Raw genomic sequence first — 26,015 nt, 5'->3', positions numbered from 1 at the left:
ATCATGGTGAGGTATTCCTCGGGATTTCTTATAAGAACATAAATGTATAACTTCTCAGGGAGGTTCGGCTTCGGGTGCTCTCGTGGCCTGGCCTCTGATTGACCGGCCCTTCCGTGGGTTCTTCCAGCCACCTTCTCGTTATCCCGGGTGAATTTCATGACTCGGGTGCCGATCCGTCCGATTACTTTATTGGTATGGTCAGAACCTTTTATTCTCCTGACCCGGGCATTAACCATGGATATTATCCATGACCCGGGATATCTCGGGGCATCATCACTCATATTTACAATAATAAGTAATATTTTGACATAAAAAAGTATTGGGTGACCCAAATAGGAGATTTATCTCACAAATTAATTCGTAAGATCATCTTATAAAAGTTTGTGTGTTCGACTCTATTTACTAATATTTTTCTTTAAAAACCAGAGCCCGGAGAAGCCGGCTTAATACATTGTAGGTCGAGCATAAGAAATAGTCACTAAATATTTCTATTTAGTTCGATGATGTATTTTTACCAATTTCGATAAATTCTTATTTTTTTCATAGAGGATAATATAAAAGGTTAGTTATTATGAATAAATATATATATGTGGACCACCGAAATCATATTATACATCGTCCGAATTCAAAAGAAAGATTGGACGGAAAGACATGAAATTTAGAATTACATAAATAAGGGAGATATGCCGCAAGGAGCCTGAGAATATTGACCGATTGATTTGCACTGATCCTCCAAATTATTTCGTGAGCTTTCTAGTCATAAAATTACATCAAGAAATTAATTTAGCATAAATCCAATTGTGCAAACAATAAGCTAGTTCGTCTCCATTCTCCAGGTTTTTAAAAATGACGTACTTATCAGATTATTCTACGATCGATCATATCGATTAATCACGTAGAATTTCATATCGTTCAAGAAAGTGAATGAAATAAGTAACAAGAAAGTCATTAAAAATTCTTGGCGTTAAAAGGGAAATCAATAAAGATTTGGTTGAGTTTTTAAGTGCAAATAAATTAGGGTAAAGTTTGAAAAGGCATATAATTTTGTAAGATTATAAGATGCCGAGATCTAGGGCATTGACATTGTCCCGGTACCTTTTCATCTTTTCTTGTCTTTCGAAAAGGAGTGTTCTCCCTATTGATGTCACCATTTTTCTAATTGTTGAAAGAAAAAAATGGTATCTCTATATCCACATTTAATGTTGTAAATGTAATATCACATCAAAAAACATAGGAGGAGGGGTTTCAATTATTTTGAAAGTTCAATTATTTAGGTTAACAGTTTTCATAAAAAGAAAAACGAAAATAAATTTGTCCTGATAGAATATAATATTGTGTTTAGTTTGTTCGCACCGTCAAAATTATGTGTATTATATTAAGTTTGAACGAGTTTTAAATGTACTCCTAACTGTCTAAAATAGGTTCACGGTCATCCATTGACATAAATCGAATTCGAACCGAATTCGAATTATATTTATATATACTTGTGTTTGAGTTTGATTGAGAAAATGGTGAGTGTTTTGAGACCATGACATGGGTAGGGCATTAGGCATGGGCATGCTTCGGACCAAATCATGCCTAATTACTAAGCCCTTCCCCCTTCTTTTGCATCGAAATTGCAATGATACGATACATTCTTTTCACTTTGTGGAATAATTAGTATCCTTATAAAATGTTTTCGAAAGTGCGACATAATTAGATTCCTTATGGGGTTTCATTGCCAGGTCACAAAAACGGAAATTGGAATAAAATAATTTAAAATATTAAGTCATTTTCTTATTGAATATCCAATTTTTTGTATATTTTTTTTGGTTAGCCATCGTGTAGCCCTAAAATGTAGGTACCAAAACAATTTCTTCGCGAAAACTCGTGTGAGACGGTCTCACGTATCATATTTTGTGAGACAGATCTCTTATTTGGGACATCCATGAAAAAATATTAATTTTTATGCTAAGAGTATTACTTTTTATTGTGAATATCGGTAGGGTTGACCCGTCTCACAGATAAATATTCGTGAGACTGTCTCACAAAAGACCTACTTCAATTTCTTTCATTCGATTATTTTATTGAGCATCATTAAATTACTAACATAACGAGGCTTATGTTAATTACACGGTTGCGAAGAAAATAGTTTACGTATCATTAAATCGATAACAGCCTCCATAACCTCCATCCACGAGCCCACGACAATAGCAGATCAACTTATTGTGTCTATAATAATAATAATATTCGAGCTCGTCTCAATTCGTGTACATCCCTAACCATGACAACCGCGGATATATATAACCATGACATGGGACACATATATACAATATATGAGAAGAACTTATTTGTCCATAGTAGTGATTATTTGAAAGTTGGGCACATGACTTTGGATAAGATTGAATAAATGCTGAATCGAAATTGATTGTAGAAAAAAGCAAATTATATGACATGATGATCATATATATAATGTGTTTCGATTTATGATGTCCAAATCCAATTGTTTCACACAATGTTATAGTATTAGTTAAGATAAGATATCAACCGTCCATTTCATTTCTTGTGGGTGAACTTACTAAAATGATGTTTTGTTTTGTTTTGTAGTGATGATTTTGTGGATGGCTACTTTTGGTGGGCCAAGTGCATTAAATTTTGCTTGATCTTCATCCATTTTCTAATGGCCAAATTTTATGAATGTCTTGAAAAGTTTATGATTGTGGGGAATTTTGATTTGATAAGGAAAACATTTGTGTGAGACGGTTTCACGGGTCGTATTTTATGAGACGGATCATTTATCTGGGTCATCCATGAAAAAGTATTACTTTTTATGCTAAGAATATTATTTTTTATTGTGAATCGGTAGAGTTGACCCGTCTCACAGATAAATATTCGTGAGACCGTCTTACAAGAGACCTACTCATTTGACAAAGATAACACACGCAAACACAATATGATGAATTATCCATTTCGTTTCAATTTTTTTTTTTAATTTGAGTTGAAATTGATCAAGTGATGTTTTTTTAATACACAAGGCTCTGTCCAATCCAACAATTTTTTTGATGTTTTGTGCCAAGATGAAGTTGGATTTAGGGCCAAAACTGCCGTATAATTTTATAGATTAGATATGTAAATTAGTTTGGGTTGGGCTCTTAGTGTCGATCATCGGCCCAGAACTAACTAATGTTGCGGATTCACTTCGGTCCAATGGGAGATGTGTATAATCTAATTTGTTTGTAGGGCATTTATATTTTTTGTAGGCTTCACCAATATTTTTTTTAAAAATTATCCCTTAAATGAAAAAATAAAATAATCCATCTCCCTTTAGAAAGCCAAAACTAGTACATGAAAATATAAAATAAACTTTATTTATACTTTTTTTAATTAAAAAACATAAATAATATTCACAAATGAAAAAGGCTATCTAATATCTATCACCCTTAAAATATTTAAAAAAAGGGCAAAAGTTACAAAGGATAGTTACCATATCAAAGTCGAATTTGGTAAAAGTAGAAAATATGATAAATTTATCGAGTCTAATTATTATATTTAAGATGATAAATTTGAGATCATGTATTACAAAATGTACATTTCCCAAGGAGTAAGTCTTTTGTTAGACGGTCTCACAGATTTGTATCTATAAGACGGTCTCAAATAAGATATCTATCTCACAAAATACGACTTGTGAGATCTTCTCCCATAAATTTTTGTCTTTTCTCGGAACAAAAATATAAGTGACGACCTCGTTAAAAAAAAAAACAAGCTTTTCTCGGAACAAAAATATAAGTGACGACCTCGTTAAAAAAAAAAACAAGCTTATTAATTCTAGTCAAATTATAGGGTAGGATTCTTCCGCCGCCGTTAGGTGAGTCGTGAAAATTAAAAGAATATTCAAATGTTAGGGGTCCCTCCCTACTTTGTTTGCTATCTGCTCCAACATAGTGGACTAAAATAGTATTCCATTGAACTGCCGTAATGACCGAGCCTATTGTGTTGGTTTGGTAGGTCGAAGCTATAAAATAGTTTCACAAATTCTAATTCTAATCCCATCATTTTTTTTTTGTTTGGGGAACATCCATACATTATCTCCATCTTCCAAGGAGGAGGTTTAAGATTTTTATTTAAAGAATAATTTTGTTTTGGAGAGTAATAATGGATTCTATGGAGAAATTTGAGTTGATGCATCGTTCAGGAGATTTAAAATTGTGAATTTACGGATAACAATATTTTTTGTAAAGTGATAAATGTTACTTTGATAATTTGTTTAAGATCTGACGTCATATTTTATATTCTAATAAGTTGCAAGATAGTAAGTTGAGTCTCTCAAGGTTATAAAGTTGACTCACTTAACTTAATTTTAGAATAATAAACATTTATATTTTTACAAATAATTTTAGAAAACCCAGATTTCACGTCTTGAAATAGATAATATTATGTGGCTGGTGTAAGCACCATGGTGACTTTGACCCGTTTTGATGAAATAAACACAAGGCACGAGTATTTTTATAGGTGAGCAATAGGGACAGCAATTCAATTTTATTTTACCATGTCAATACATGGCCAATAAACTTATGACACGTTATCTTTGAAAGTCAACATAATGTTTGCTCGTACGTTAATAAACCAGCGGCGGACCATTCAACTTGTCGTATAAAAAATGTGTGTGTATATATATATATATATGTATGTACGAGCCATGGTAAAATAATATATTACTAAAAAGTATAAATATATAAGATTAAATTGCTTATCAGATTACATGTTTCTCTCATCATATCATACATTAATAAAAAAAAAAAAACAGTTTGAACAAATCAAATAATTGGTTTTCAGAAAATTAAATATCGAACAAGAACCTACAAATTTTTTGCATAATAAATTTTTATGTAAATTTTAAATTTCTCTGTATATATAGAAGGTGGCAAAAAATTTAAAGTTGGGAAACAATATTAAAGACTAGCTGCAAAATAAATAATGATAGCAAATTTAATTAAATTTTTGAAAAACCATTAAAATTTTCAAGCACGCAGAATTTAATGCTTAAAAATCTGTGGATTAAAATGTTTATCTAGGAAACATGTTCAACTAGATTTTCATTCCAATAAGTTTATTTGATCAAAATTTGAAAAATAATGATTCTTCTTCCTTTATTGCCCTTGATTGATATGCTTGGAAATTATCACTTTGACTAAATAATGTTGATGTGATCAAATCATTTTATGAATGCTTTAAAATTTCACAAACTTAGTTAAAATATAAAATTTTAATTTATAATTTAATATAATTTTAAATAAATATTTAGCGTTTAATATATGCTTATCTATATCACAATTGCATTATATTTAAATAATAAGAAATATAAATTATTTCAATTTTATAATAAGTTTCCTATATAAATTTGTATTATAATAGAATATTTACTACGTTAAATGCACAAGAATATCTAATGAATTTTCTTTATAATTCGAACAAAGGGTTTTTTTTTATTAAAATTTAGTAAAATGGATTCTTACATGAAAATTATATATTTTTTAAAAAAAGAATTAATGAATAATATCGTAGAATTATTTACATAGTAAGATCCAGTATCAACCACCCTTGTTCGTTATTATATGTTTCTTCCAATTATGTTGGCTCAGTCTCCTCTCTTTCTCGTTCAATTCAAAGCCCCGCCATCTATTTCTTACCACTTGACGTGGGAAATGTGGATTTATTTCAACTTATCCCAAACATTCTATAAATATTTTCCACATATCTATTGTTTCAAAATCAAATCCATGCAAATACCATAAAAAAATCAAATCAAATCCATACAAATCATTCAAAGTTTTGAATAATTTTCAGATTCTTGAAATGGATGAACTCGAGTTACCCCAATACTTCATCTGCCCTATATCCCTCCAAATCATGAAGGATCCAGTCACCACCGTCTCCGGCATCACCTACGACCGCGAAAGCATCAAGCGATGGCTTCTCACCGCCGCCGCAGAAGGCCACTCCTCCGCCGTGTGTCCTGTCACAAAACAGCTCTTGCCTCTGACGAGCTCCGACTTGACTCCGAACCACATGCTCAGAAGATTGATTCAAGCCTGGTGCATTGTCAATCCTAAAAGTGGGATCGAACGAATCCCGACTCCGAAATCTCCCGTACACAAATCTGTTGTATTCAAACTCATCCGCGAGGTGAAAAGCGGGAACCCTTTGTCGCATTTGAATGCTCTAAAGAAGTTGGATGAACTTGCAAAAGATAAAGAAAAGAACCAGAAACCCATGGCGGAAGCAGGAGTATCGAAAGCGATGATTTTTCTGATCTTGAAAAGATTTAAAGAAGGTAAAACCCTATTTCTTGAAGAAGCTTTGAGGATTCTGCAACTAACATGGATTCCAACGGAGGAAAACAAGAAGATCGTTGAAGAAAACATTGATTTCATCCATTCTCTTTTGTGGGTTTTGAGCAATGATGAACTAGAAAATATTTCCATGATTCATGCTCTTAAAATGTTGAAAAATGTGACCGAAGTTGCAAAAACCAGTCTCCTGGAAAGGTTAAAGCTCAATTTCTTCAAAGAAATGGTGAGTATCCTTCACAAGAACAAATCTCCACAAGACAACAAAGCTGTTCTCCATGTTCTCATACAAACTTCCCCTCATGGAAGGAACAGGATGAAAATAGTGGAAGCCGGAGCCATATTCGAAATTATGGAACTCGAGTTAATTAACAATCCCGATAAAAAAACCACAGAGCTTATCTTCTGTCTGTTGGCAAACTTGTGCACTTGTGCAGAAGGCCGTCAGCAGTTTATAAAGCACGCCGGTGGGATTGCGTTGGCAGCGAAACGGTTGCTGAGGATTTCTCCGACAACTGATGATCGAGCACTTTGCATAATCGAGTCGCTTGCTCGATTTTCAGCCACTCGAGAGGTGGTTTCAGAGATGTTAAGGGTGAGCGCTGTTTCGAAATTGTGCATGGTCCTTCAGGCAGATTGTGCGGGTTATTTGAAGAATAAAGCCAGGGATATTCTGAGACTGCATAATTATGCTTGGAGCAATTCCCCTTGCATTCAAGTTTATCTTTTAACTTGCTATACCCGATGAAAAAAAGGGAAATTTTTTGAAAGGTTTATGTTTTGTATTCTATTCTATTCTAGCTTGTTAACATACCTATCGTATGTATGTATGTACTACGGAGAAAATGAAAAAAAATATATTATTTTTTATTTCGGTTTTGAAGTTGATACCTTGTTCTTTTCTTTAATTTGGAAGTTGATACCACGCACAAAGGCCAGTGAGAAAAATAATTTTTTTTAAAGTCATAAGTATTCTCACTTAAACCCCCTAAAATTAAATTTGAGGTACAAATAAAGGACCTAATTTGAACTCGGTTGGCCTATTACAGTCTTGTAACCACAAATCGCTCTTCCTCAACCAAGAAAGTATAGAAACAACTGCAGTTCTTGGTTAAAATTCAATAACCATAAAAAATAATAACCAAACTTGGCATTTCTAGGTTGTGTCCCCAAATAGTTTCTTTAGTAACAAACGTTATGTTATAATCTGTTCTTTTAAGAAGCATAACACGTACATGGTTCGATGGTTTCAGAAACCATATCAACAAATTTTCAAAATTAACGTCAAAAAATACTAAGAAAACTTACATCAAACAGTAGCTAGCTAATTGCACAAGGATGATGGTTCTTTTGCTGGTTTGAAGATTATTTCCAGGGTGGTTCTTTCCTGAATCTTGAAGGAGATTCGTAGAACAATGGATTTTGTTGCTTCTCTTTCAACTTTGCTCTATATCCTATGCTGCATTTCACTTGACTGTGACTTTTCGTTATATATACATGTCGATCCAACATCCTTCGAGTACTTTTCAATGTTTGATCCAATGACTTTGGATCAAGCAACTATCCTCGACATCAAATTTATCGTTATAATCATGTGATCACTATCCAAAAGGCCCGAAATTTTTGGGAACATGGGCTTGATCATGCTTCCTTTTGACAATAAAAAACATACAACGAGTTCGTCGTCCTTGACAACATAAAAAACATGAAGTTGTCCCCCCCATTCCCTTCACGTGTAAGAGTTATTAAATTCACTGATCAAAGATTATTCACAAGACAGTAACATTGTACATACCCAGACAATAGAACAGAACATTTCAAGAAAAAAATTCATGACGGTATCTATCATGTAAGTAAATATTCTCGATGTACATATTATCCAAGCGTCGAACCACATGAACCATAATTTCAAGTACCAAAAGATCTAATTTTTTAACCTTTTTTTTTGCATGAATCTGGGGCTTCAGCGCCTTATCCAGCTCTTCTACTTGCATCGTGCTTCAACCGAAATTTTGCATCAATAAACAAATTCACACGACTTGTATTATTCTTAGTTTCACACCCCACGATCCTACCACAAAGCCAAGCACAAGGTGCAGTGTTATCCTTTTCTTTGGTTCTTTAATCGCACTCGGCTCACTGCCATAGCAAGGAGCGCCGTTTCAATTCTTAATTTTAAAAGTAGCATATGATGCACGATCTTGACTCAAAAGTTGGAAATTGTGCAGTCTTTCTTGATTTTCTTCATATTCCAATTGCAGCTTCTTGTCCTCGTCTGGAAGAGCTTTTCTTTTATTTGCAAATGCTCGCATTTCGACTCCCTTTCGTAAACAACATAAATAAGCAATCAAAACCATGTATTAACCCCCATTTTCTGCATAGTTAAAACCAACTTTTATTTTATAAAATCTTCACCAAGAATCATTTCAGCCACTTCAAAGTTTAGAAGAACACACAAAGGGAAACAAAGATCAAGTAAAAAAATGTTACTTTTGACATAAATCAGGATAGGGTCAAGAAATTGAAGATGAATAAATTGACCAGATCTTTCCTGTTGCCATTAGGCCATCCGGTTGCACTGCAAAAATACAGAGAAAACTTTCTTTCCAAACATAATTTTATGTCTTTTGTCTCTGCTCAACCGAGTCACTCTTCACTTCCATTACAACGTAAGGCGAAGCCACTCAGCCATGGCCTGGCCGGACAGTTCAGCCTTATTCTGTAAAGGAAGAGAAGATCGATTCGATGAAAACAAAGGAAGAACAAGAACAACGAACGAGATTGCGCCGCCTTTATATTTCTTGATTGGGCTAGGTCTAAACGTAGAAAACAGGGCCATAACCCAGAAAGGGCAGGCCCATAAAGGATTGTTACGTAGTAGTACTATCTCACTAATGAATCAAAGATCTAATAATCTAGAAATTAAATAAAATCATTTTCTTTATTTCGTTTATTCTAATTCACCAACGGATAAATTAATATATTAATTCAATATTTGTTTTAAAAATTATAATAGTTTGTTACAAACATAGCATACGTCAAGAGTTATTTGTGGAGGCAATAAAATTCCGCAAAATGTTCTTTCTTCACCCCTTATTTCCTCATCGACTTTGGAAAGTTATTTTCATCGCCATCATATCTCCCAAAAATATTTGGTAGATTTGAATTTTGATTGCATGTTGGCGGTTTTATAAATTTTGTTCGTGGCTTCGATTTATTTAGGATGGCCGACACAAGGTATGTTTTTTTCATTTGGGACTTTCTTATATTTCAATTCCGTCAAGTTGGAGCAGTGTTTGAATTCAATTTGTGTGTCTTAATCAATTGTTTAGGTGAAATGATAACACCTGACTTACAATTGGTTAGAATTCGATTTGATTTGTGTTTCAAAATATTACAAAGTTTGGATATTGTGTCTCCAAGGAAAATGCACAAAAAGGTGGTCCATATGCCATGAATTTCGCACTACTGGTTAGTTATGCGTCGGATGCTCAATCTATAGAAATTTTAAAATTATGTGGTTTTTGCATCAAAAGTTTTCATTCATTCGATTTTATTTTATTTTTTTAAAAAAATTAAAATACAATTTAAACACTGATTGGCCTAGTTTTAAAATATTTTTTTGTTGTTTTCAAAAAAAAAAATTTTTTTTGTTCACAAAAATTCTTGTGAGATACTTTAATAAGTCAATTTTATGAAAAAAAATTTATTGAGTCGTTCATATAAAATATTATTTTTTATGTTAAAAGTACTAATTTTTATTGTAAATATAAAGAGAGCTGACATTTCTTATAAATAAATTCATGAGATCGTGTCAGGATGTAACCCAACATGCTACAAAATCGGTCTATTACATTTCTCCGCGATCCAAAATTGATTTAATTGGATTGAGAATCGATTTGATCCGGTCCGATAACAATCGTACAGAATCGGTAGCCCCATTTTTTTTTATATATATAGTTTATAATAAATAAAATAATAATAAATTTATATGTAATAAAAATGGTGAAGCCCGGCCCAAAATTCTCTGGCAATCATTGACAAAACACTGCATAGTACTCAATGTAGCTGTTTCCCCCTGCCTTCCACCGCCATCCGAGGCCGATCATTCTACCGTTTCCGTGGTTAAAATGCAGATCCGTGGAATTATCGTTGATACCCTTACCTTTTAATTGCGGGACGCTCCGAATCAAACTTGTAGAGGTGCGAATTAGAGATTTTAAAATGGTAGATTTTGAAATTCCCCGAATTTGATGCTGTAAATTGTAGTAAACTCAATTCAAAGGTTGGTTTTTTTTAGCTAGTGGAAAATGTAGTTGTTTTGCGTGTGTAAATTGGAGAGCCATTTTTTATTTATTTAGTACGTTGTGAGAATTTAGGCCGATGGCAGGAAAACGTCGAATTAGAAGATGATATGTCGTTTGTATTATTTATTGTCCTGGAATGGAATTTATTTTTGGTATTTGATTTTTTTTTTGAAATAACGATTTCCAGCTATTAGCGTTCTTTGTTTGTATGTTGTTCTTCACGGAGGTTGTTTTTTACCATCTCCTTATTGTCTCGTTTATGTGTGTGCAAGCAGATTAACCTAGCTATAATATTTATTTGAGCAGATTTATCTTTTTAGGGGCACCATGCTTCTGCTTTCCATGTGGACTATTTGACTAATATGAAGACAACCTGTTAGTAAAATGGAATGTGACTGATGTTTATGTTGTCTTTCTGCTTCTTTCTGTGGTTAATGGTATTTGTTTAGTCGTTTTATAGCACATACGTCTCCGGTCCCGAATGTCAGGTTATTGTTGGTAACTAAGCAATGAGCGAAAACATACCTTTACTTGTCTGCCTGCCCATGGTGTTTTTTTATTCTTTTGAAAATCACTTTTCTAGAGTAAAGAACAATGGATAGGATACTCTAATTTATAATTGATGTATTTGTGGCAGGTCTGACTAAAATGGGTGTCTCAAAAAAATGGGTCAAGGCCTTGCTAGGCTTAAGGGGATCTGATAAATCGCAATCTTCAGAGAAGGGTGACATTGTAGGTTGCATTTCCTTGTATATTTTTAGTTGACCTCTTATTCCTCATGCCAACAGGCGTCTATTTGAATTTATCTCCTTTTTCATACTTTCTTGTAGAGATTTTGTAGATGTTCTGTCCAGGCAGTAGGTGTAGATGATAAGAACAACGGGAAGATAATGTATTATCATTTGTCTATATAATATGGTGTAAGCAGTATCAACTGAGTAGTTTGCCATTGCTCTCTTTTTTCTTAGACATTGCAAAACCACCTGCTCTCCAGCGCAACATCCACTAAATCATTTATTTTTCCACTTTTTCACTCTTTTGGTGGCTTACACCAATCATTGCTTGGAATCTCCATTTAGTTCTATCTAGATGTATATTCGTAATATTTGGTGGTTGTTACTGGTGTAAACTACCATTTTGCTTGAGGACGTGTGGAAACCAGACAGTTACATGACCTGTAATTAGTGGAATCTGAGCTCTTGGAACTCCTTTGACTGTTAAAATGATGGATACTCTCTTATCTTTCGAATATTATTTCATTGAATATGCTTTAAAAAGATTATCTATTTTTTTAAAACACAGAAATCAGGGAGCACAGGCAAGATTTGGCACCGAAGAAATCAGTCAGTTGAGATTGATAACAGTATACTTGTAGATGAGTTGGATCAAACTATTGTTGTGGATATTGAAGGAGCCAACCTTCAATCAATTTCTGATTCGGCCAGTTCCGCATCTAATTCCCTCCAGGTTCAAAATGCAGCTCAACTTCGACAGAATGAGAGAGAAGAATGGGCAGCTATTTGCATCCAAACAGCCTTTAGAGGGTTCCTGGTATTAAATTGATTCATGTTCTATATTTCATGGATAGTTCCTGAACTTGCAATAGTTCCATCATTCTTGTTTTCAAACGCTTGGGCTGTCGGCAGCATTCATTTTCAATCATCTTTTTTTCTTATTTTCTTCTCGTAATTTGATAACGTTTCTGAATGCAAGAGAGGAACTCTACAGGTGTGACGATGATCTAGATATTGCTTGTTATTTGAAGATTTGCATGAATGAGGATGCAAGCCTATTAGGTTAGGCACAATATAAGAAGCACAACAAATACTTGTCCACCTGAATGTCACTAATTGGGATATTTAGTTTTCTTTAATCATATTTCAATATTGTTATAAGTTTAGAAAGCTTCATACTTTTGTTCATTTTTCCCAAAAATGGTTGTGGTTTAAATTTGTTTAAAATTAAAAAAATTTGTGTATGGTGGTGCCTTTCCAGTTTAAAAGGTTAAATTGTATTTAACGGCACCTTCAATGTTTATTCAATATACTTTTCGTGGTGATGGCATAGTGTAGTCCATTCATTCCTTGTTAGGTTTCTGTAAGAGGAAGGGTTCTTCGTTGCTCATTATTCATGTAATTTTCATGTGCAAGGACCAGTATATTGCAACATTAACTTTTGTTATATTGTATATAATTGTTTGATTTTGAGAAAATAATTGTAATTATTTTACTTTTTTTATGAATGCTTGTGTTTATTAGGCTAAACGAGCTTTACGTGCTTTAAAAGGATTGGTGAGACTTCAAGCTCTTGTCAGGGGTCATGCTGTCAGAAAGCAAGCTGCTATAACACTCCGTTGTATGCAAGCTTTAGTAAGAGTTCAGGCCCGTGTTCGTGCAAGGCGTGTTCGAATGGCATTAGAGAGTCAGACAGTGCAACAGAAACTACAACAGTTTGAACATGATGCTCGTTTCAAGGAAATTGAAGTAAGCAACCTATGGAAATGAATTATTTATGTGAAGTGACAATATCACTACATTGATTATTGTTGTACCATGGGTGTTCCAAAAGTCAAGAGTATCATGGGCTGAGTTTGTAGTTTGTCATATTGCTATTACTAGTGAAATATTTTAGGCTATATTAATAACTAATGATATTTAATCTTTGGGCGCTAATTCCTGAACTTGATAATTAGATCATGCATTACATTTTTGCATGCTATGTGCAATGAAATTGAATGCACAAGGAATAGGACTACAAGAGTTTGAATGAAATGTCAGCACAGAAATCATATTCTTTTCAATTCTGTAATGGGACAAAAAAATTCATTCCAGTACCATGAACATATGAAGCATAACATATATTTGCTTCACATCAACAGTCAAGGACAAAAACCATTTCAGATTGGTGCAAGTTTTCTTTCATATCATCATGCTTGTCTTCTATCAAATCCACTCAGAAATCTGTTCTTGTATTGCATATCAATATGTGGGAGCCCACAAAACTTTTTCACGGCCATTAATATAGCTTTCTATATTTCAACGTCAAGCACTATCCATTCCTAGATTCGGATTAACTTGTTCCTCACTCCATTTGCTGAAATAAGACATACACATTCTTCTGGTTAATTTAATTTTGTACCTAGGAGAAAACAATTACTTGTTGCTAACATAAATGTTATTAAAACCAATATCATATTATTTTGGTTGAGGCCTGACTTGTGTTTGAGTATGGCTGTTAATTTAACTTGATTAGATGCAATCCAGTGATATGAGCATCGGTATTAGTGTTATTAAATCCGCTCTTGTCGGGTGCTGTGCACTGCCTCTGATATTATGACAATGGATAACCCAGGACGGATGGTGTGATGGGGTTGGATCTGTTGAAGAAATTCAGGTCAAATTGTTGAAAAGGAAGGAGGCAGCTGCTAAGCGTGAAAGAGCAATGGCATATGCTTTAGCTAATCAGGTAAGCGCTGTAATGTCTCCAGTTGTGTTATAATTTATCCTTTCTTTTGCTTGCCATAAATCGTATGGCTTTGTGCAGCTGATGGTAAATAAAATATTCGACTGAGTCTTTCTTTTACATGTGTATCGAATAATAGTATTGCTTCATGTCTGTCAATTCCTGTTCGTATGCATTTTGTGGCTACAAATAAAAGATTGACTATTGGTAAGACATAATTAATATGCTCCTGTGCTGGTTGCCTCAAACTGAACCAGTCCTGGGTTTACAAAATTGGACCTAAGGCAAGTGGATGCATCTTATTTTTTCTTCATCAAAATATAGAGCTTCTCATGATTTGTAAAATTATGTCGCTAACAATAAAGCATTTAAAATTTGATGTAAAGATTATTGCATCAAATAACTTATTTATTTGGTCGAATTGGTGGGATCTGGTATATTAGAAGCATCTCATTTGTATGTTGGTTTGATGAGACTTCTAGGATGTGGTGGAAAATTAGTGGCTAAATAATTTAAATTGTAAAAGGGGTTGATTTGAATAGTTTGTAAACCAATACATATGTATATATCATTGTTAGTAAAGTGCCATAAAAAAGTTGTGGGGACAACGGAATATTGGAACTCCGTGACTCTTAATTTCATGCATCAGAACGTGAATTGTAATACATGAATCATTCTGGAGAGTGAAAGAAGAACTAACGTATTCCAATAGAAGTAAAAAATATCTGATACAAAGAAATACCACACATGTATTTACTAAGCTATATTCTGAATTTATAAATATGCCCTCAAGACTTCTAATATGTGGCTTTTAAATTTGGTCAAAAAAAATTTAAACTGTCCCTGGTATTGACCTTTAGCTTTTCTTATTGTGTCTTTATTTCTCTATCAAGGAGAAAATTTGTTCTAATCCTGCCACTCCTCCCTTGGCCCTTCCTTTTGAAACCAAAGGCCACGAGGAGTTTGTGTTTTAAAGGGACATCAATTTTCCTGGCAAAATTACTCCTATTTTGCTTTAGAACGAGGAACTTGACATTTCTTAGGGCTTAAGAATTTTGGTTTCTAATATGGCACAACCAGTTTAGGGCAAATTATTATTTTGAGAAGTGTGGTTATCAATCGTCTACATTTCTCATGTAGAATACCTATTGTGCAGTGGCAGGCAAGTTCAAGACAGCAGGCAGCACCTGCTGGTTTTGAACCAGATAAAAACAATTGGAGTTGGAATTGGTTGGAAAGATGGATGGCGGTTCGGCCATGGGAGAATCGGTTTCTAAATATTAACATCAAAGAAGGAGGGAATACTAGTGATGATGATCTAGCTGATGCAAAAAATATGCTCACGACTCGGTCAAATTCATCTAACAAGAAACTCATATCAGACATGGGAAATGGGAAACCTGGCACTCGTATAAGCAATAATTCAAATTTTTCACATGAAAAAAGGGCTTCTCATTCTAATGGCTGTAGTTCTTCACAAAACAAGCCAGCAAGCATGCTGCAAAAACCAGTTCTATTTTCTTCCAGCAAGTCATGTAAGGCAGTTCTTGAGGACATAGTTGAGGAAGCTTCCTCGAGACCCAATGTTGGTTTTAGGTCACAGAGTAATCCTAAAGAGCGGTCTAGTCTCAACAAAAAACAAGGAAACAAGCGACTTTCTTTGCCTGCTGGTGGTCAGTCTCTCTCTCTCCCCTCTCTCCCCTCTCTCTCTCCCCTCTCTCTCTCCAGCATGTGCGTGTCTCTTCTACCTTGGTTTTGATTACACTGCTCTTTGTATATGATTATGTTATTTTCTAGATTAATGGAATATCCCTATTGTGGGCAAAGCCAACTTCATGGCCCCTGGCCTACTCAAGCGCTATTGCACAATGAACCTTATGACAATTATTTCGTACTTGTCAATATTTTTTTACGAAAATGGCCAACCAAGTTGCTATATGAGTATTTTATCTCATTATAAATCCATTCACCAGCTGCAGGTAACATGGCTCGACCGACCAAGCAATTGAGTAAAACTGTTGTTAAAAGGTCTCCTACTGCTCCGAAGCCTGTGAAGGGCAGAACCATGTCGAGTGCTATTGATGTAAAGCCCTCAGATTGTAGTCCTCAGACTGATCATTAGCTTCTGAAAAACAGCATGGGATGTTGTATTGCTAATCTGGCACCGGTTATTTTCGCCTGTACATAAACGATACATGCTTGCAACTAGGTTCTGTCACTGAACGTATTCCTGATAATTTGTTTAAATCTCGAGCCACCAGGGCTGAGTTTGGTGAGATACATGTTTCTTATTGCGGCAACGTGAATGACGGGTCCAAAACTAGATTGTGTTGTGCAAATTATCACACTTTCGATGGTTTCGTCTTTTTTATCTGAATCTTTAGTCGAGATTGCCATGACAGTATACACAGCATGTGCATGATTGTTACTTTGTTCTTTCGTCTGTGAGTCGAAACCGAAGAACTGTGCTAAGTTGATGACCCACCTGTTGCGAGTTAAACTCTGTATTTATTGTATTATCTTTATGTTGTGGAAGTCTTTATCGCCCTTTTTCACACAATGAGATTTGTTGCACTAGAATGTGTTTCTAGTATATGTGATTGTGTCACTGTATGAGTACAATTGTAAGGACATTGTGGTCTACTGTTATTTATTATCATAATCATTATATTATCTATACAATTTATTCATTTATTATGAGCGAGTTCCTTAGAATCTTCAAATTTTCATAAAATTTTGCTGATCAACCTTAAAAAAAATAACGATCGTAATAATAATATCATAAATCAACTATTAGGAACAGAAACATAAACAAAATAAATTTGTTAAAAAAACTAAAAACACAATTTTATTTAATAAAATCAAATAAAAAGATTATGTAAAAATATTACATAAGTATTTATTAAATAGAAAAAGACATATATATACACAAATGCAATGTGCACTTTAGTTTTCATGGAGTATTGTGACATCGGACATATGGTGAAAAATTTAACTAAATATTCAAAAAGAAGAAAACAATTTATTGCAGTAAAATCAGATCTCGACCATTTAAGAATATAAAATTTATAAACCAACCTATGTAACCAATTTTAAAATATATTCTATTATGGTGATGGTATTGATTATGTCTTATATTGTGTCATGTCTGAAATTTGGTAATTATGGTTGATTAGGTGATCTATGTATAATTTACACACAAAATATCATTTAGTTAATAAATCATGTGCTCGTGCAGATCTTGCTGGAAGCTTTGGCTTCCTAAAATATGAATATTTACACATGAAGGAAAATAAATGATTTATCAATATATGCTCAATGGTACAGTGATGTCTGGTATAAAAATACTTGAATACAATACGATTTCAGGTGATAAAGATTAAATATTTAAATATATTTTAGCTCATAAATTGTAAATTTTTTTTTGTAAAAAAAAAAATGGAAACTTTTTGGTTCTTACCTTTTAAAAAGGAAAGAATATACTCGAATTGTCATGCAATTTGTGTTGCTCGATTTGTCCTAAGTGATCTTTAACAAATCATCCTCTAATCACAGATTCTGCGTGAAGCCTATCTCCTGCTGCAAATTTAGCTTGTCTTTTTTTTTTTTCCCTGCAAAAATAATTTTTCCCTATGAAAATATATCATATTACTTTCTATTTTTATTTTATTTTTTGTTGCCATATTACTACTTATAAAATAACCATATTTGATCTCTTGGGGTTTTTTTTATCTGTATTTCTTAAAATTTATGTAAAGATTACATTTTTAGTATTTAAAACATATTTTTCATATAATCTGATTAATAAAATAATAGTATGTGATATTAATATTTAATATTTAAATAATACACTGCTCAACAAAAATGCAGCACCTCGTCATCCACTCCCCATTATATATCTAACTTCTTCAATATTCATGGTTTGCCCCTTCTTCCCCAACGCTTCACTCTCTCCTACAACCCTAAATCCCGCCTTTTCTCCGCCGTTTCCGATCTCGTCTCCGCCGGAAATGCAATCCGTCCCTTAACCCGTGAAACCCAAATTTTTTTCGATCAATCAACACGAAAACAGCAGAAGAATCGCCCTAATCCATGGTTTCCGCACCCTCTTCCCCCTTGATCCCAACCCTTATTCTCCTTCTCTCTTTACCTATTCTGTTCTTCTTCTTGGCCCCCCGATTCCTGCCTCCACGACGAATCTCTATCTCCCTTCCTGATGAGCTTGATGATTTGTCCTTGTTTCACAAAGTTATAGCCATGGATTCTGCTAACTTCTCCCGCCGACACACGCGGCTCCCCTCAGCCAAATCCCACCTCTCTTCCACCCTCCGACGCCCCAAAATCGCCTTTCTCTTCCTGACCAACTCTGATCTCCATTTTGCCCCTCTTTGGGAACGTTTCTTTGCTAACGTTACTCGTAAACAGTATAATATATACATCCACGCCGACCCATTTGTGAAAATCAGTCCGTTGACCGGTGTTTTTAAGGAAAAACTTATCCCTTCTAAGAGAACTCAGAGATCTTCCCCTACCCTCATCTCGGCCGAGCGACGCCTACTCGCCACTGCGATGCTCGACGACCCTTCTAATGCGTACTTCGCGCTGATCTCGCAGCATTGCATCCCACTTCACTCGTTCAATTATTTTTACAATTTTCTGTTTGATCTAGGTAGGTTGTCCAGGGATTTGGAGTTTTCTAGCTACATAGAGATTCTTGATAATGTGTCCATTTTATGGGATAGGTATAATGCCCGGGGAAATAATGTGATGCTCCCCGAAGTGCATTTTGATGAATTCCGAGTGGGCTCACAGTTTTTTGTGCTCACCAGAAAGCACGCTTTGATGGTGATTAAGGACAGGAAGTTGTGGAGGAAGTTTAAGTTGCCCTGTTTGAATGTTCATTCTTGTTATCCGGAGGAGCATTATTTCCCTACTATGTTATCGATGCAGGATCCAAATCGGTGTAGTCATTATACATTAACGAGGGTGAATTGGACTGAGAGCGTGGATGGGCATCCGCATACATACCACCCTCCTGAAGTGTCCCCTGAACTGATTCACACGCTCAGAGAATCGAATTCAAGTTATTCATACATGTTTGCGCGAAAATTTTCTCCTGATTGCTTGAATCCTTTGATGCAAATGGCGGATTCTGTTATTTTCAAGGACTGATCTTTCGCCTCTGGTGAGCAAAGATGGTTTCTTTTTGCGCTATCTTTTGGTTTTAGATGCTGTTTGTTATGTTTATTGGTTCCGTATTTTCTTGGATGTGTTAGCAGTTAAGTTAATGGCTTTCTTGAATAAGTGGATGAGTGGCTGATGTTTAGATTGTGTGATGAACAATTTGTCAAGCGATAATTTTTTGTCGTGGGATTGTGACTTTTTGGTGGGATAGTTTTGATTGAAGATGGTGAGGATCCAGTGCTGATGCTTTTTCAGCTCAAATTTTGTGGAAATGCTTATGTTTCAATTGAGATGAAGGATCCAACGGGTTTTCTTGATGCAAAATCTTGGGCACGTTGGAAGCCTTGTGACTGAAGTGACTAAATTACCCTTTCTTGAGGTTTGGTTTTGGGTTGGGTTACAAGTCAACATTGGATATTTGATCATGGATTTTGTTTATTATTTTTTTCTTGGTCAATTTCTTATAGATGGCTCTTTAAGAACCTGCAGTTGGAGAATAGTTAAATTTCCTTTTCTTACGATATGCTCCTTGGAGCTTAAGTGGATTATATCAGTTTTTTAACCAAGATTTGATTTTGATAATCCAGAGATCAATTCTAAAATATGCAAAAGTAATCCTTTGGCGTGCCATGACTTTCAAGTTTGCCTTATTTAAAAGATTTGGCTCATCTAAACTACTAGGCAAAGGCAAAGCTAGGCAAAGCTAAGCAAAGCTTATATCTTAAATGTGTGTCATCACTTATGTCCAACCAAATACTCCTTGTGGCTTTGTTTCGGTAAATATGCCTTGATTTTGAGTTGTGTAATATACATGAGCTTGAAGTTTATTTTTTCAAAGAATGTGTGGTGTCACCTACGTTCAATCTTGATTAAAATATATTAGATGTGAACCTTGTTATCTATCATTGTTCTTGCAGAAGTAGAGAAAGCAAAGGCAAACTTTGAGGCTTATGCAAGGTTGGTGTGCCGTAATGGGATTAGGCATTTGAGTGGCTGTTAAATAAGGTGCCCTCGACCTAAGGTAACCCAAAGGATCCCAACTTAAGCAATGATTTAGTAGTCAAAGTTATGTTCTTTAAATGTTGTGGGGGTTGAGTTTGGTTTATTTCACCCCAAGAAATCAGGGTGGGTAAATTGTGATCAGGACTTTTGGTCCTTTTTTGTTGTTATTTTTGTACATATGTATGAATATATGGATGGGTCTTCATGTTTGAGATTGAGCTATTCTTGGATTAGAGTATGATAGAGAATCAAGAAACGGCATTTCTCTTGCCTTTCTTTTGAAGACATGCATTGATGCATTTTATAAACATTCAAGTCATCATCATCTCCTTTGGACCCACCCCTTCATTTCTCTTTGTATCATCCATCCCCTCTACCTTTAGTTTTAAAAATTGCAAAATCCTTCGTTTTGTCTTTCGTTGGATGATCGAACACACGTGTATGTTTATGTATATATTTATTACGCCAGCTCATCTACGTCCAAAATATGGAATAATCACAAAACTAGCAATCGGCTAGTATTTTATTCGTACGCTTCATATATACTGATTCAAAATTGTCGAATCAGCTTATTCGATCGTAATCCAACGATATACAGGTGGTAGGTAGGCCAAAAGTATATAAAAACACGATTAAAAAAATATACAAGTTTTGAGGGTGGTGTGTATAGCATTAATTCGAACCCTTCATCGTTTGTCAATGGATGTAAATTCACGGCATAAGCTAAATTTAAGGCCCCCCCAACCAAAGAGAACACATCATTCTGTTCCATCTTGGAGCAGAGAAGATGATCTTTAGGAAGCATCACCATCACCTGTCACATTCGATCGTGATCGCTTCCGTTGCTTAATTCCGAGTATTATTACATATTGTTTCTTATGTTCAATATTACGTGTTGATATGCTTAACGTTTATTTTTTTTTGTGGAATTCAATTTTAAGAAATAAAAATATTCAAATTGTCAATTTCTCAACACCCTAAATATCAAAGTTTATATATAATATAACAAATGGGAAAAAAATTTTATTCATAAAATTTTACAACTATTTTGATAGAGAGTCGTATTTTGTGAGAGATCTCTTATTTGGGTCATCAATAAAATAATATTATTTTTTATATTAAGAGTATTATTTTTTATTGTGAATATCGGTAGGGTTGATCTGTCTCACAGATAAAGATTCGTGAGATCGTCTTACAAGATATTTACTCATACTAAATATTCTAGGATGAAAATTATACGGTAAAGATAGATAGATCAATAGCACATGTCAAGTTTATTTTGACAACCTAACTAATCTCCAAGAATTCTCCGATTCGGTCGACTCTACTATATCAATTATTGGACGAAAACAAGTTTTTTTTTTTAAAAAAAAAAAATCAACAATTGTTGGGCTCGTTAATTGAAGTTAACGATCAGACAAAATCGCACCATCATACTTCTAGCTCAATTCGATGTCAGCCCAACTCTACAGACCCGATTATCTTTAATAGCATTTTGCGCCTCAAAAATCTGCACAATCAATTTCGGCAGAAACAAAACCAGATAGTTGGTTTGTATTGATTGTTGGTCGATACAAAAATTGGATTAATTTCAAAATTAATGAATCCGAAAAAATTGATTTCACTTAAAGTTTAGATTTTAAAGATCCAAATCAAACAACATAACCAAGACAAAACGAGGAGTAGGTCTCTTGTGAGATCCAAATCAGAATTAATAAATACATAATCTTTTTAGTACATATATATTTTATATGATATTTAGTTTATCATTAATATAATGATAAATTGATAATGCATGTTGCTTCTATAAATTTTATGCTTGCAATTAATTAAACCGACTCATTCTACAGTTCCGTAAATCAGTCTATTTATTAGGTATATAATGAAATCTAAACCAAGACAAAACATGAAGTAGGTCTCTTGTGAGATGGTCTCACGAATCTTTATATGTAAGACGAGTCAATCTTACCGATATTCACAAATAAAAAGTCATACACCATATTTCACTGGATTTGTAATCAATTTTTTTTAAATTTTCAATTAATATACATCTAAACATGTCATTTATTAAGCAACATATTTGAAAATTAAATATACTAATTTTTATATATAGGTAGAACTACAAGTGACAATTATTAAACAAGAAAATCCTCAAAATTATTTTAAAAAAACCAAGACAAGATTGGAGCTGATCCAGATCGGAGCAGACCGGATTGATTCTGGTTTCGGATCAAGGTTTTAAAAACCAAGCCAATTCAATTAGAATAACATATTAAATTCTACCCTAAACCACATTAAAAGATGCCAACTTGAACCGAATCATGCCGGATGAGTTTTGGATTGGTTCCGAATCAACTCAATTCGTTAACCATGACTAAGTGGAAGCATGGCTATTGCTGCTTCTTTTTTCATTATTTTGTTTTGCTGCCGCTATATCAGATTTTTCTGTCTGCCGGTGATTAGAATGAGTGCAAGTTGATCATCTTTGGAGGCTCTATGAAGAAGAAGTTGATGTCGGCCCGTCGAGAAACTGGCTTTATGATAAAAACAACTCGAATTCAAATGGAAAAGGGAGCATCTCACCGTACCAAGTCTTTTATGAAACCTGGATACAAAGGGTCCCTAGCAAATCAAGAATCTTGGATATTGTGTCCCCAAGGTGATTGTCAAAAGGACAGAAAATGACCCAAACCACAATCTCGTTGGTGGAAAATAGGAAAAAAGCTGATGCAAAAGGAAAAGTAAATTCCACTATGAAGGAGAAACAGGACACGTCGAACACGGTGCTCCTGATATTATTGTTGTAATTGCAAATAACAAACGGAAACAGAAGTAATATGATGAAATTAGGTAAGACTGTTCCTTAAAGTTTTTTATTTATTTTGGCTACACAAATCTTTTTAGACGTGATTTTAGGATAAACGGTTGTCATTAATATGTGAAGAGAATAACATAAATGGATATAACATATTTAGCTATTCAGTAAATAGTTAGTAATCATCAGGACGTGGCAATGCAGCGTGGCTCCCTTGTTGGTAGAGATCTTCTTGGCTCCTTATTGCAACCCCTGAAACAAGGGACATAGTACTCTATCTTGTGTCCTTTCATGTGTGTTGCCATTTCTTGATATTGATCAAATGCCTTTGTTGCATCAGTCTTGCTGTTTTTGAAGGATGCAGCTTGTGGGGTTGAGGGGGTCTTCGTATTAATGAAACTGCCAGCAGCGGTGGTCTTGCTACGCCAAAAGTACTCGTAAGCATTGAACGAGGTTGCAGCAGATGGCGGTGATGGCGGTGGGAGCAGCGGTGCTGGTGACATGAGCCGAGTCATGCGTGGAAGTGGTGGAAGTGAGTGTGAGATTGGTAAATCGTCCGAAACATCCTTTTCTGCCATAATTTCTTCTGCATCTGGCAAGTCGACTACTTTGTTCAACTTGTGAGACCAAGTTGGATTCTTATTGCCCAATCCCATTAACCTGTTCATCATCACGGCTGATTTATCCACGCTCATCATTTGATTTGGTATGGATTTTGAGTTCTGCTCCTTGCGAAATTCCGGGTCTTCTTTTTCATTATTTTCGTCAACTTCTTCCATATTACCAAAAACTTTTTCAAAATCATCAACTTTATTTCCCTCCACTTCATTTTCTAGCTGTGAAGTAGGAGAATTGATCAAACTCAAAACAAGCCTTCCATCTCCACGTTGAGCATGGAAATACTTTCTTGGAGGAACAGCGACAGCTTCAAGAACCAACCTACCATTTTTTCGGAGGGAATGAATGCGGAGTGAAACCCCATCGCCACCAGAAATGGAAGAGAGTGGCGGCGGAATAGGTCGAGAGGGGCAACTTTTATACTTAACAACATGAAAATCCTCGAAGGGATTCGGTTCTTTGGTACATTCTTTCCCTACTCTTGTCCTCCCTTCCTTATCTTGATCGTCCCCATCGACCAAAACTTCTGAATTCAGGTACGTCGAGAACCAGTCTGACCCTGTCTCTGATCCCAGACTCTCCGTGCAAATCTTAAGACTCTTGTCACTCATAGCACTTGCTGATCTTTTCACGAGGGGATGAACATAAGTTGGTGGTAGCAGATCGCGTGCTGAATTTTCACTCTTTTGAGTGAGAACTGTACCCCAATTAACATTTTGCACCTCTTTCTGAGACTGGATCATCCCCCAAACGTCGTCTTGTCCCAGATTATTATTAGTCCTTTCACATTCTTCTTCGCCTTCTGATGAAAACGATGAAGAATCATGGTCCGAGGTAAGAAGTACTGCTTCTTCGGAAGAAGCGATCTTTTTCACCGGGGAGAAGAACCCATTCTGCTCCAGCCATTTCTTGGAAGACATATCAGCTGAGAGAGTTCTTCTGATGGAAGCTGCTCTGTTTTTTTCACCATCCGAGCCAAGAATTGTGACAATTCCCTGTTTCATTGACATTTCTTCACAAGGAAGATAGCAAAAATACACTTGTTTTTAACTGCAAGAAACAGTTCAATTATCAGTACAGAAAACCAGGCTGATCAAAGAACAGATTCCCCGTTACAAATTCATATACACGATATAAACTATACACATACATCAAGATTTTGATGCCATGCATGATCTATTCGCTAGCAATATTTATTACATAGCAAGAACGTATACGAGATCCTTACCTTGATGAAGCAAGAAGTAGCATACAACAAGGAAGCTGGCTCTTTTGAGAGTGGAATAATTTAGAACACAAAATGGAGTTTGGTTGAATGCAAATGGAAGAGTGGGAGTGTGTGGTATTTGTAGGAGAGAACCCAAAGCTTGAGGAATTGAATGGGACCCTCCCCTACGCCACCTCGAAAAAGACCTTTTTTACTTGTCATAAATTATTATTTTTTTCGTTTAAAAAAAATTGAATTTCCACCCTTGTGAAAATTTATCAGAGCTAGAAAAACCCACCCTTAAAGAAATAGCTGGTCTAATATCTCATTTTTAAATTGTGCAGATGCAATTGGTGCACATGGTTTTTTATGTTGCATACAATTCATTTTATGAAGAAAAAAAATTTATTTTTATTTTCTTCTTTGAAATTATTTTTTTCAAAACCTCGAGATAGAGACTAACAATTTTATATTGTAACATGTTCTTTTACGTATATTGTAAAATGTTTGAAATTTATGTCCAAAGCTTGCATGTTGATGTTGGTCGGATAATATTAGGCTAAGAGAGAAAAATACACACAATCAACTTAATTTGAAAACCTCTTATCATATTTTTATATCAACAAAAACACACACATCTAACATGTGTGAACAGTTAGTGTTCGGAAAGTGTTCACTTGACCGCCTTGTCCGCTTGCTGTATCGCTTTCACGAAAATATATTTTTTCCGAGGATTTTGAACGCAATATCGAAAAATTTAGGGTTTTAATAACATGAACTTTTCACAGGGTATACATGCTATTTAGCTTCATATTCTCCATGTTTTTTACCCGGTCTTATGGTATCACAAAGTTGAAGCTGAAAGAGAAATATTTTTAAGATAAGAATATATATATATGTATACACACACATATATACATACATATATATTCTGGTGATGCACGAAACCTTATCTTATAAATATTTATATAGTTTTGATATGTTGTCAATCAACCGTATTCATATCTATGTCCATCGATGAGTTGATATTCAACTGTTGAATGTACAATTTTGACATGCTTTTATCACGTTCAATATATAAATATAACATCAGC

The 26,015-nt window shown here is 34.6% G+C and overlaps 4 protein-coding genes and 1 long non-coding RNA gene across 8 annotated transcripts; 3 read left to right on the top strand and 2 right to left on the bottom strand.

Moving 5' to 3' along the window:
* Positions 1–5,621: 5,621 nt before the first annotated feature.
* On the top strand, positions 5,622–7,117 carry LOC142537249 (E3 ubiquitin-protein ligase PUB24-like). The gene has a single exon (XM_075642801.1). The coding sequence runs from the start codon at positions 5,833–5,835 to the stop codon at positions 7,072–7,074; it is 1,242 nt and encodes a 413-aa protein (XP_075498916.1). The 5' UTR covers positions 5,622–5,832; the 3' UTR covers positions 7,075–7,117.
* A 1,014-nt stretch (positions 7,118–8,131) lies between these two features.
* Positions 8,132–9,308, bottom strand: LOC142537248 (uncharacterized). Its single transcript, XR_012818504.1, has 2 exons — positions 8,817–9,308; positions 8,132–8,700 (listed from the first exon to the last, which is right to left on the bottom strand). It is a non-coding gene; the product is annotated as an uncharacterized LOC142537248 (long non-coding RNA).
* A 1,005-nt stretch (positions 9,309–10,313) lies between these two features.
* Positions 10,314–16,463, top strand: LOC142524418 (protein IQ-DOMAIN 5-like). 4 transcript variants are annotated; one of them, XM_075628405.1, is made up of 8 exons: positions 10,314–10,529; positions 10,940–11,008; positions 11,271–11,365; positions 11,936–12,184; positions 12,892–13,116; positions 13,985–14,098; positions 15,252–15,768; positions 16,069–16,463. In XM_075628405.1, the coding sequence occupies exons 2-8, from the start codon at positions 10,996–10,998 to the stop codon at positions 16,215–16,217; spliced, it is 1,362 nt and encodes a 453-aa protein (XP_075484520.1). In that variant the 5' UTR covers positions 10,314–10,529; positions 10,940–10,995; the 3' UTR covers positions 16,218–16,463. The 4 variants fall into 4 exon arrangements, with proteins under 4 accessions (XP_075484520.1, XP_075484543.1, XP_075484535.1 ...); XM_075628414.1 differs by lacking the exon at positions 10,314–10,529 and adding an exon at positions 10,594–10,611 and having other exon boundaries at positions 16,075–16,463; XM_075628428.1 differs by lacking the exon at positions 10,940–11,008 and having other exon boundaries at positions 10,314–10,611.
* Positions 16,464–17,981: 1,518 nt separating this feature from the next.
* LOC142524411 (glycosyltransferase BC10-like) lies at positions 17,982–20,566 on the top strand. Its single transcript, XM_075628393.1, has 2 exons — positions 17,982–19,280; positions 20,197–20,566. The coding sequence occupies exon 1, from the start codon at positions 18,188–18,190 to the stop codon at positions 19,265–19,267; it is 1,080 nt and encodes a 359-aa protein (XP_075484508.1). The 5' UTR covers positions 17,982–18,187; the 3' UTR covers positions 19,268–19,280; positions 20,197–20,566.
* A 1,970-nt stretch (positions 20,567–22,536) lies between these two features.
* Positions 22,537–25,050, bottom strand: LOC142524405 (protein FAF-like, chloroplastic). Its single transcript, XM_075628379.1, has 2 exons — positions 24,943–25,050; positions 22,537–24,764 (listed from the first exon to the last, which is right to left on the bottom strand). The coding sequence occupies exon 2, from the start codon at positions 24,722–24,724 to the stop codon at positions 23,282–23,284; it is 1,443 nt and encodes a 480-aa protein (XP_075484494.1). The 5' UTR covers positions 24,725–24,764; positions 24,943–25,050; the 3' UTR covers positions 22,537–23,281.
* Between the last annotated feature and the right edge of the window lie 965 nt (positions 25,051–26,015).

The sequence above is a fragment of the Primulina tabacum genome, chromosome 2, assembly GCF_025594145.1.
Source record: "Primulina tabacum isolate GXHZ01 chromosome 2, ASM2559414v2, whole genome shotgun sequence".
In the NCBI taxonomy this organism is placed as follows: Eukaryota; Viridiplantae; Streptophyta; class Magnoliopsida; order Lamiales; family Gesneriaceae; genus Primulina; species Primulina tabacum.
The sequence above is the reverse complement of the archived record's forward strand: the minus strand, read 5'-3'. Positions and strand labels throughout refer to the sequence as shown.